The sequence below is a fragment of the Erithacus rubecula genome (genome assembly GCF_903797595.1).
Source record: "Erithacus rubecula genome assembly, chromosome: 8".
NCBI lineage: Eukaryota > Metazoa > Chordata > Aves > Passeriformes > Muscicapidae > Erithacus > Erithacus rubecula.
Window position 1 is genome coordinate 30,274,206 of NC_136659.1, and position 12,563 is coordinate 30,286,768.

The following is a 12,563-nucleotide window of genomic DNA, read 5'->3' on the forward strand; positions in this document are numbered from 1 at the left end:
GGTAAAGATTATTCTGAGTCTATTTGAATTATTCTTCATACATAAGCAGCGTGTGCCGGTAAGATACAGAAAACTAAGTTATAAGAATACAAGTACATCTTGACAACTGCATTATAGCCCCACAATGTAACAGATGAGGCTGCACAGCCTGGACAAGGTAAATTAATTTAGTATCCTGAGCAGAATGTCCACTGAGAATGGAATCTCTCCATTACAGTCTAATTTTGGTTTCCTATCTAGTTCAAAGCTTTGTCTAAGAAACTCTCTGACGTAGGACAATCCATCTTTGTGTCGCTCGCAGACAGCTGAAGCCTCTTGCTTATGCAATTTATTGACACTTTATGGCTGCCTTTAGTACTTGTGTAGTTATCACCCCTTTCCAAATGCAATTTCAGCTGACTGTGACTAAGTGCCAGCTTTGAGGAAGAGAGTAATGAAGAGTAGATAGCACTTCAGGTAAAATATTAAACCTCTGTAGGAGTAGCTAGGATGCCTTTAATTTGTTTTCAAACTAATGCTCTTGAGCCTAACAGCATTGGAGCTTCTTTAGTGTTAAGTGCTCCCACTATTCTCCAGTTTCCTTCCAGAATCAGGCATCATTTTAATTACCAGGAACACCAGACATAACTACATGAAAAGAGGTTGTAATGAGGTGGGGGTCAGTCCCTTCTCCCAAGCAGAAACTGATAAACAAGAAGAAACAGTCTCAAGTTGTGCCAGGGGATGTTTAGATTGGATATTAGGAAAAATTCCTTCACTAAAAGAGTTGTCAAGCAACAGAGCAGAGAAGTGCTTGAGTCACCATCCCTGGAGGGAGTTGAAAGCTGTGTAGATGTGGCACCTGGGGACATGGTTTAGCAGTGGGGCTGGCACTGCTGGGTTAATGGTTGGACTCAGTGATCTCAAGGGACCTTTCCTCCCAGTGGCAGGTTGGATTTGATGATCTTAATCATAAAAGTCATTTCCATCCAAAGTGAATTTAGGATTCTGTGCCTTCGTTTCATGAAACTTCCCTTTGGATTTCACTAAGGCAAACTGAAACAATATTTATTGATTTTTGTACATAGATATACTTCAAATTAATTTTGTTTAAATGAAGAATTTACACTTAGGAAGAAACAAGAAATCTAAAGTTATTGAATCCATTAAAAAATTGTCAATGTTCTTTATGCTCTAAACACAGCTTCTTCAAGGAAATCTTTGAAACAACACTCAGTTTCAGGCACTTCTCATGCCAACTTGTTTGTTGGCCTTCTGCTAATTCCTTCCATTTATTCCCCCATGTTCCTCCCATTTATTACTACTGGGGTTGAACCTTTTTTCAGCTGAATGGGAGAGAGCAGAATTTTTACTGCTGAGGAGTTCATCAGTACAGCTGTTCATTGCTCAGCTGACATCATAATGCTCTGGTTTTGACAAACTTAACTACAGGGCAAATCATTATTCCTTGTCACAGGCAAAACCTATGAATGGGAATATCATTTAGAGACACCAAGAGCACATTTCACCTCTGGGAATTATTGGCACATGTTCTCATAGGAAGTCAAATGGATGCAGGAGGAACAGCCTTTAAATCCAGTGGCTTTGGGAAGAATACATCCTTCAGCATTACAGGCAGGCTGATGCCTGGTTTTTGGCTCTGAAGTGGATTTTCTACCTTTGTTGAGACAAATGAGCTTATTTCTGACATTGTGGTTCCCCTGGGAGCCCCCCTGCCATCACCTTGCTCAGCTGTGCAGTGTCACTCCTGGGGAGGGTGACTGTACAGAGGCCAACAGCAGCAGCTGCTTGTTCTGCCTATTCCTCTGCATTTTGGCTCTGGCACTGGGAAAACATGTCATGTGGAATTCTGCCCTTTATACTGGGCTGTGTCCCAGCCATCACAACACTGGAGGGAAGGATGCCTGTAAACCCTCTCTTTGAGAACCTCCTGCAGAAGGTAAGAGATCACAGCCTAGTGACAAGTATTGCCTTCCTGCCATCTTCAGCTAGTCTGAGAGCCTCTCCATCCTCTCACTTTGTTTCCTTTGCACCTAAGAGAGGAGAAAGGCATTTGGTCCTACATTTTCAGCAATGGGAAAAAATGGAGCTATCTAAGCAAAGCAAAAGAACAGTATATTACTGCAATCATCTTTATGAGAGGAGAAAATGTGCAAAAAATATCATGTCACTCCAGAATATGAAGTAGGGTATCTATTCAATTTCTAGATTGCATTCAGATCATTTAACAGAGTGGAGTTTTCCCCTTCTATTTGCCTTTATTCTCTAAATTATTCAAGAAAGTACTTTGAATAGCATGTTTATGATGCATTAATTAAATACATTTAAGTTGCATATGGGTCTATTAACTGACATGGTGAAATTTTAATTTTTTGTAATCATGACTCTTTAGTCATTACCTTTAATGAAATTAGAGTAAAAAGGCCTGAATGTAGTATTACCATTTAAAAATGCAATTTTCACTAGGAATCAGAGAAAATTGAAATAATCAGACCATTAAAGACACAAACCTCTATATTAGAGCAACTTAACCTGAAGGCTTAATTAAATATAATGCAAAAGGTTGTTAGCATTTTTGTGAACCTTTGAAACAATGCCTTTTCATTAAAATAGGTATTACAGGGGAGATTACATTTTTGTTGACACTACTATACTTCAAGATCAAAGGCACCAGCAGGTTCAATGTTCTGTTCTTGTACTCTTTGCTTCCCTCTATGAGATTTTTGTTTTTTAAGCTACTTTTCTCTTTGACAATGAAACATGAAAGCCACGCTGGTGAACGTTTTGCCAAATAAGCACAATGCTCACTCTGTCTGAAAAAAAAAAAAAAAATGCAGAGCCCATGAATTTTTAAAAGTTCATACATAATATATCATAAAAGTGGGATGAATAATACGGGGCATGGGCTTTAATAAAAAGCTCCTTGACCATTTCTCAGAGATTCTGAGATGTAATCAATACCCAAAAAGGTGTATCAGGGACATTGCTAAGATTTACGCTCTTTTTGCACACAGTGACACTATCAGCTCACTATATCAACCGAGGACACAATATTGAATTTCAGAGAACAGAAGGAAGTAAAAGCATTGTTATCTGCCTCAAGAGTGTTTCAATTCAGAGCTCAGCTTTATGGCTCTTCCCTGACACCAGGCTGGAGAGGAGAAGAGGAGGTTCCAGATGAGGGGACAAGGGCAGCAGAGGCACTCACGAGCAGCTGAGCATCAGCAGTGCGAGCTGGCACCAGGCTCCGGTTCCGCTCCACTTCCGAGAGCACATCCCCAGAGGAGAGGTCCAAGATGCGTGAATGGAGCTTCTGGGGGGGCAGAAGGGAAGGAGCAAAGCATAAGCATTTGTCAGATATTCAGCAGATCAGCGTTTTTTAAAATTCCCAACTCTGCTGATAAATTTCAAGGGAAATGAAGAGCCTGAGGTGAAAGAGGATTTGTTCTGATTTGAAATGTTGCTCTTTGTGCTTACTTTGTCCAAGACTTCCTGTCTGGAGGACAGATCATTCTTCATCCAAAACAAACTCTACTTCTTCTTCTAGTCACTGCTTTGCAGCTTATCCTTACTTCACACACAACATATAACAAATGAACTTGGGTCCCACCATTATCCACAGAGTTTGACAGGTTTCAGGAAAAAAGAATAAAAATGAACTACAAAATTAACATTTATAAATCAATCAACATGTTAATGTTGTTTTATTTACGAGCTGTTACACCTTGTGTGAATGATTGCAAAAGTGACCCTATTTTTAACCAGCATTGATCTGCTGAAGGCCTCCTCTGCACACATTTTAACTCAAAGTCATTAATGTCATCTGTTAGGAACAATTAATGTGAATAGAAAATAATTGCATCAGGGAACTGGGGACTCAGAGGATTTTGTGCATTAATATTCACATGCTGTTTGATTATATATACAGTTCTCTTCTCAGTTTTTCTTGGAAGGGTGGCTAAGCTTGTGCCTTTCCCTCCATGGTCACCTGTACACTAATTCTAGGGCTTTCTGTCTGCATTAAGCCTGATTTGGTTTAATTGCAGTTCCAATAAAATCCATGATATATGTGAATGTCTCAGCCAATGACTTCAAAAGAAGAAATATCTGCAGTCTTGTTAGTCCTAGGCCAACACACCATGTAACAGGCACTATGGATCTGACTCAGGGTCCATTGAAATCAATTAAAATGGCCTAAAAAAAAAACCAAGAAAAAAAGGACTTTGGATCAGGCTCTTTTCACTTTCCCATTTATTCTCTAGGTTTTCAACCTAAGAGACCACATCCACCACCCTCAGCTTGCAGGAACAAATGGTGCAGACCCTGCCAGGTGCTTTGCCAGAGGACTCTGTAAGGGATGCAAACCATGGAGATTTGTTGAGGTTCTCTCAGTGCCCCATCATCCTGTCCATCCAAAAAGACTGGCCAAAGAGGGTAAAGGAATCTGCAGCCAAAGAGCCTTCCCACAGTGTAGCAGAAGCTCTCTGCATGTCCCTGAAAGGCAAGTCACAATATCTCACACCCAGCTGCTCCCCAGTCTGCTCTCTGGGTACCCACTGCAGAAATAAAACTGCTGGAGAGCAAAGCAGGCAGCCACTCCTACAGCCTCTGTTATCTGCATGCTTTGCTCCAGGCTTCTATTCCAGACAATCTAGGAAATGTTATAAAAAACTTCTAATTATGAGTTTGGGAGTCATTTCTCAAGAGTTACTTATTCATCCAGGTTTATTAAGGAGGTACTGTCTGTTGCAGAGAGATTATGGAAAATATTTTCAATTATCAATATTCTGTACAAATAAGTATTACCCAGTATATTGTTGAATAGATTAAAATGCTGCAAGCACTCAGTATCCAAGATACTTTTCATTATAAATATTAGCTACATCCAGGCTATGTGTTTCTAACATCAGTGATGGTTATTCAGCATGCACCTTTCAAAGTGCTACTACTAGAATTACTGTCAGGTGTTTGTTAAAGATTTAAACTCCAGGTAAAATGCCTGCCCAAAGTCACAGATTTACTGACTTTGTACATTTGTTCTCTTGATGATAATTCCAACTGCATCACTGAGCCACCAGAGAATTCCACTGTTTTGAGAACCAAGAGTCACCAGTGCTATGAACAAGTGATTTGCAGACAAATTAATTACTTTCTCCAGGGAAACCAGTCACCTGAGATATTTCAGTGGAAATTACAAGAGTCAGATCTGTGCATTGGAGATGCACAGGGGTCACACTGTGTTTGAGTCACCTTTGCCACTGTTAAACTCAGTGACTCTATAAAACTGCAGTACCAAAGGCAAATAAGCAGACTAAAATGATTAACAAAGGAGGAAAGTGTGTTCTCAAGATGTATAATGTGATTATATTTCTGTATCAAATGAGATCATCACATTGGGAATATTCCTCCCCACACATATGCAAATAAACTAACAGAGGTGGCCAGCACAATGACTAGCATTAACAAACAGCATAATAAAGTTTGAGGTCATTAATTAAATATAATTACACAGTGCTGAAGCAAGTCATCCAATTACAAAGGAAATGCACAAGAAAAAATGTTTCTCTTTCATTTATTTTTCTTTTTCCTTCTCCATTGTCTAATTAAAGAATGGAGAAAACTCTATCACTTGTAAAAAAACTCATTAATGATGAATTTCAAATCAAGTAACAGATTGTGCTAACTATGTATCTTCATTCTGATTTCTTCTCAGATACACAAAATGTACTGTGTCCTTTATGGTTATTTTCAGATGACAGTCACAGCTAGATCAAGGAGTTACTGCTGCCTTGAAAACTGTACAGTATTAAAATCACTGTTGATGCTATCATGACAAAATGCAACAAAAGACAGGCCACTGCACAGGATGACTTCCAGGGAAGAGATATCAGTTTAAATAAATACCTAAATATGAAACTGAGGAGTTACAAGTGTAAATCCAAGTTGTCTACCCATTTGTTGTGCCCTATATAATGGTAAGGGGAAAATGAGCAATACCTCAGTGCTGGGGAGTGCCTGGGCCCTCTGGAAACAGGGAAGCATCAGGATCTCTGGGCTGCAGATCTAAAAATCCATATGGAGCTGAATACAGCATGGATTCCTTGGAAATTACCCTGTACTGAGTACTACAGGGCAGGTGTAGACTAAAAAGTTTGTTACATCTTGGCTTGACTGGACCCATGTCTCTGCATAAAGAGGTGCTGAGAGGCCAGGGCACAACAGAGGGGGTTTCTCTGCAGATGCCTGTGACCAACAACACCAAAGCTCCTCCTTCCCCTGTGAGATTGATGCAGAAAAGGCAGTGCCCTTTGTGGTTCAATGCCAAGATTAACTCCTGTAACCCACATGAAAAATAAAAACAAAGCAATTGATAATTTAGGTGGAAACCTATTATATCAAGTGCAATAGGAAATACAATTATCTGGCAGGCACATAACCAATCCATCAACCAGCAGGCCAGTTTCCCCTCTCCCAGCAGCATTCTTATAAAGACTTTCTAGGAAGATAAAAGAAAGCCACTACCTGCTGGCACAAGGCAATATTACAGAGACTCCCCTAACCATTCTGCCTCTTGACTCTATCTCTGCAGAATATCTATCAGCTCCCATCTCTTTTTAAACATCTAATGGTCTGCAGCATTGCCAGAACAATTTTCAATGAATTATGCCAAAGAGTACACAGCTCTCCAATATTGGAGGAGTTAATTGCTATTAAATCAATTGGCTTTGCTTTTCTCACATGAGCCAAAGTCTATCATTCACAGGAAGAAAATTCTCTCTCTAGATACCAAGGAGACATTTTCATCCTGCTGCTCCATGCCAAGCTGTAAATGTTTGTTTGGTGTGTGTTGCCCTCTCCTGTCTTTGCTGTTTTTCAGGGCATCACAAACCTGAACAGGCACATCCTGGCCTGCTTCCCTCTGTAGCCCAGCCTTTGAAATTGGGCTGGCAGGGAAACCCTTCTCATTTCCATTTCACCATGAGAACAGTAGGCCACAGAAGGAAAACATATTATTAGACAAAATATTTCTATATTATCAGTTTATGTAGAAGCATAATCTTTCATTAAACAAAATCTTGATTTTTGTAGTCCTTAGATACATTTCAGAGGGGAGGTTCAGCTACATCCTTCATCTATCCCACCAGAAGTTACCTAGAGTAGAACAAGCACTGCTCAAAAAACAAGGTGTGAATTTCTTATCCAGTAAATATTCTGGAATTAAGGAGAAAATTAAGTATAGTTAAGGAAAAAATAATAAAACTTCCTAAAGTATAAATCAATTTTGCCTTTGTAAGTAGGACTTTGGAATATATAGTCTTTTGACATATGAAAATTCTGTCTTCTAAAGAGAGTAGAACAAGTGATTGTTGATAAAAACCAGCCAAATATGAAGCAAAAGTGAAAGCTGCAAAAAGATGCTTCCATTATTTAAATTTCTAATAATCACCAACATAGAAAATATACTTGCAATTGTACACTGTACATACCGAAATGCCTAATGTGTTATTGCATATAACTAATATCACAAAACTATAAGGATAATAACTATTTTCAGATCTGGAAGTTATCAATTTAATAGAAGATTCAGAATTATTTCCTATTATTCACATCCTATAAGCAGAACTTCATGGTTAACACTTTTTGAACCTTGTAGTAAATGAAAACCAGGTCTAGTGAATGATATCCTTGTCCATGGCAGGGAGGTTGGAAAGAGATGAGCTTTTAGGTCACTTCCAACTCAAACCAGTCCACAATTCAATGAAAACTCTTCTTTCTCTTAATGTTGGGCCATGTTTAACCATTTACAGGACTGGGAGTAAAACTGGAGTGAGAAACTAACACCCTTTGACTGTTTAAAGTATTCATCCCTAATGCAAAATAATGAAGATATTTGATATTTGACCAAAGCATGGAACATTCTACAGCTCAGCCTGGAACAGGCAAAGAAGCTCAGAAGTCTTACACCTCTCAACTTTAGTATGAGCATGTAGGTTGGCTCTCACATTCCAAATTCTGTTCTTAGGGTCTGCCTGGCACATTAACTCAGTTTGCTCCATCTGCTGCTGCCAGGGCTCTCAACAGCTCTTACCACCACCATAGCTGGTTGTATTTATTTTTGGTGGGAAAAAGAGGGTTAAGACACAGCAGGTTAGCCCCAGAACAGCTCTTACAGTGGTCTGAGAAAACAATTGGAGACTTTTATAGATCCTACCAGCAGCTCTTTAAAATAGAGGAAACCATCACAAACATGCAGCATTGCTCAGTGGTGATAGGAGGATGTACTGTACATAAGTAAATATCAAAGGATTAATTTTAAAATGCATTTCAGTAAGCTAAATGAGTTCTCAGTACAAAATATAATAAAATAAAAAAGTTTTCATGTAGTCCTTAAATTTGAAGTGTGTGGATCCAAATTTTCCATTAATAGAATAAAAATACTTCCATGGAAGTTCTAATTTGCATGCATCTAATTAAGTTCTAATTCTGTTTTGGTTGTTTTCCCCTCCTACTAGGCACACTTTTCTAATAAACCTTTACACAAGATGCTAGAGTTTAAATCCAACTCCAGAATTAACAGGGGTTTGTCTATTTGCTGGCAAATCCTCTGGGTGAGTTTACTGAGACTAAGGCAACATCCAAGACAAAGTGTATGATACTAGAAACATTTTTATGGAAGATGACACTGCTAAAAAAACACCAGAAAACCCTGCTAACAAGGCAATTCCAGCAGAAAAATAAAGCAAAATTTGAGTTGGCTGCAGAGTTTCCAAACTAGAGCTCTCTATTACTTTTGAGCCATTCAGAGATGGCAAAACTCAGTGAATTAGACTCTAAGTAACTCCAAAGGGTGGAAACCTATATTCTAGGGTATAAATTGGGAAGCATTAAGCAGGCATTTGATTTACAAACACAAACAGCATAATCTCTCTGTGTTCTTCAGAGAGTTGACAACATTAATGTAATGCTAAAATTACTCCTGTTCCAAATCCTTAATTTTATTAATTTTTATAAACTTCTTTAAATAAAGGTTACATTGAAAGACAAAAAAGTAATCCCCTCTGATCCCAGTTTTTATTTTATATGCCTATCAGTGTTTTCAAGCTCTGAGTTTCCAAAGTCTTAGTTCTCATTTTAATAGCACCATGGTAGGAGTCTGTAAATATTGCAGTAATATGAAAATGAGCTAATTTAATTTCTTAGGAAAATGCATGTAGAAAGTTCCCTGTGGTTTGTAATTACTGTAAAGTCAACAGTTTACATCAATGACCCAGTAATCAGCTACTCAGAATGTGAATAATTAATGAAAAAATGCTTTCAACGAGCTTGCAAATGGAAGACTCCTTGGAGTATGGTGAAACAGCCGTGCTGGGAGAAGAGTGATGTGCAGGAGTTGAGCCTTTTATTAAGTACATATTTGTATTTTGTCTCTTATTTTTCTAAATGTCTTCCCATTGATCTAACACTACCCAGTATGTCAATTCCTGTGCTAAATGAGGGCCAGCACCACGCAGGTGCTACTGCAACACCAAAGAGTGAATGGCACATCCTGCACTTCCTGACACCTGCTGTTGTTACACTGCCCACCAAAAAAGAAAAAAAATTGTTTTTAACACCTCAGTGTTGTCAGAAAGAGTCCAAGAAACAACTTTATACTGAAGTCCTGCAACAAGGAAGAATTATGCCATTAATCTTTTCTGGCATGCCCTACACATGTTATCCATGCTTCAACAGTAAAAATGTGAGCCAGTTTTTATTATTTCACTGTTTTTAAGAAATGCTTTAATATAAAAACACAGGAGGAAAGTCCCACTTCTGCAACAGTCATATTATCAATCCTTATATGATTAAAAGATACTCACTAATTTCAACATGCTGCTAAATTGCTCATACAATGGCAGCCAGTGACATTCCTGTACCACAAGATAAGATGGTTGTTGCCTTTGTGATGCCTACAGTTTAAAATCCATTTTCACATTCACTTTCTGACTATGCCCCAAAATAATCTAAAGGAATTAGGCAGACCTCAGTGAGATCTTCTTATTGACATTTATGTTGATCAATGTTGGCTCTACCTGAATTGGAATCTACAGATCAATTCCCTTATTAGATTCGTTCTCAGTGCTGCCATGATCATTTTATCACAGAAGCTGCTGCCATCAGATGCTGCTTTATCACTTTATAATGGGATAAGCTGAAGCTTTCCTCTGGCATATAGCTGGAAATGATAACTGTCTGAAGTCTAAATATTTCTTTCAAAGATTTTCAAAAATATACTAATTAAATGCGTAAGTCTGTTTTAAAAAATACTTTTCACTGAATTTACCTAAGCAGCAATAATTTTTATCCACATGACAATTCCAGTTCTCAAGGTGTTAAACAAACCCCAGTGCAAACACTGGAGATTGCCTTATTAATCACTTGCTTCTTGCTGAGCCTACGAGCCAGATGACAGAAGAAAAGAGAATGAAGATATGACAGAAAAATCAAAATAGTCTCAGGAACAGTAGGAGTTTTATATGGACACACAAACACACGTGCAAACACCCCAAAATAGCACATGCAATGCATACACAAGGTTTGTCACAAGTGTTTCATCTGGTTTTGCAAATATGCAGGGTTATGGTATTTTTAGTGAGAGTGGTGTTACAGCTCCTGTTGAGAGAGGAGTTCATCACATTAATTTAAATCCCCGATAAAATAAATTAGTTTTTTTTATTGCCAGGTTGAGCTACAGGGCTATGATTGTTATGTATTGCTACAATCCAAGTCTTAATGGCATTTTAGCCCTGTGGTGGTCAAACAGAAACCATTTCAAACCTTCTAAAGGCTATTAAAACATGTGCAGATGTCTGGAAAATTAATACTATTATCTAACACTAACCTTTTGCCTGTAGGAGGAAAAGGAGAGAGAAGGCTCAGGGAAGATGTTTTAGATCAATACATGGCAACCTAGGAGGGCAAGCTCTGTTTCACAGGGAAGTTCATTGGCTGTGAACTGGGGATTCAAGTGAGCAATTCATCCTTATTTGGATTTCACTGAAATCATTCATTTACTCAAAAACAATAACTTAAGAGAGATGGGCGTTGCTGTTTTACAATCCTTCCTCACTGCTGTTTCCCAAGGTCCAGCAATCTAGGCACTGGAAAGGTTCATTCATTTAAATTACAAGAGCACAAATTTGTCAAGGTTAATGTTGAACAGGCCATATTTTCTTTGCCTCAGTATTATGCATTAAAAAATTTCTCCATTCCTCCACCCTCTTTTTTTTTTCAAATCTTTTTTTTTTTTTTTTTTTTTTTTTGTGTGTGTATGTAATACTGTTGAAATGTCATGTGGATTGAAAGGAGTTTAAAAGTAGGAGGAGAGTTGCAAGAAATGCTTTTATTGTTAGTTTAAGGCTTTCACATACGTATTTTCTCTCCAACTCTAATGCATTGTTTTTGTCTCTGACAGAATAATTTCTAATAAGAAGAGGCTCTTTTCTTGAATACCTGGATACAAGGTACTTGATTCTATTTCTTTTCCTCAAAGCACTTACTCAAAAGTATGATTTAGAAAGAAAAAGTGGGTACATTCCCAGCTGGTAGGAATTATTGGCTTCACTTCTCCTACTGAAATAAAAATAATTTCTGCCAGGACAGGAATCACCCCATAGGCTTCCCAGACTTCTACAGCTTTTCAGAAATAAAGCTTCTAGATGGTCACAAGTGTGCATTTCCAGTGGTATTTCACTCTTGAAAGCCTCAAATTGACCACAACACCTCCAGGTGTCACTTCAAGTTCTCTGAGGTTTATCCTGACAGATCAAAAGCTCAGGGCTTGTGTAGGACACAGCACAACTCTGGACACCTGATGATCCCAGTAAGGATATCAAGCCTCTGGAATTCCATCAACTGCTCTGGAGTCATGAGAGGGATCTCCCCATCAGCCTGGCCAGGTACAGCTGAAGCTCAGGTGAGGAGGGAGGGGGGCTGAGCAGGGAGGGGGCAGGGATGGCCTGAGACACAGCCCTGCACTGCCCTGTCCATCTGTCCATCTGTCCATCTGCCCATCTGCCCCTCCCTGCCCCAGCCATAGGAACACCAGGAAATGGAAAAGGAGAGATGCCAGTCCCTGCTCCCAGCCAAGCTGTGCCCCTGCAGGAAAGGCACCCTGGACCTGGACTGGCCTTGGGAGGGCTAGGATTAGTCCTGGCATGGAAAAATCCCTCTGGCAGCCTCAGCCAGAGGCAGCCTGGCCCAGGCTGGGAGCTTTGCCTCTGGCTCAGGTGGCTGAGAGCTGCAAACCCTCTGTGCCAGCTAACTCCTGAATGGGAACCTGTGCCCTTGTGAAATGATCGTTTTTCACTGTGGATAAAAGCCGGGCTTAAGGAGGTATTATATAGGAATTTCAAAAGGGATCAGCTCCCATTCTGGCAGTAGCCAGATTTTCAGAAGAGCTCAGCACAATGCCTGAGCACTTGAAAGTCTGGTCCCATGTGAATGAAGGACCTGAAGCCCTAAATGAAAGGTTAAATCCATTTGTTATTCCCCTGGGAGCAAGCACCAGGTGAAGACTGGTG

At 39.2% G+C, this 12,563-nt stretch overlaps 1 protein-coding gene across 10 annotated transcripts in view; it reads right to left on the bottom strand.

Moving 5' to 3' along the window:
- Positions 1 to 12,563, bottom strand: part of NCKAP5 (NCK associated protein 5) — a 364,594-nt gene that overhangs the window by 58,924 nt on the left and 293,107 nt on the right. For all 10 annotated transcript variants that reach the window (XR_013774902.1, XM_079311233.1, XM_079311234.1 and 7 more), the window contains one exon: positions 3,209 to 3,313. Coding sequence is in view for 9 of the 10 variants with exons in the window: in XM_079311233.1 (XP_079167359.1) it covers positions 3,209 to 3,313 (105 nt within the window). In the remaining variant the exon portion in view is untranslated. The remainder of the gene's footprint in view (positions 1 to 3,208; positions 3,314 to 12,563) is intronic.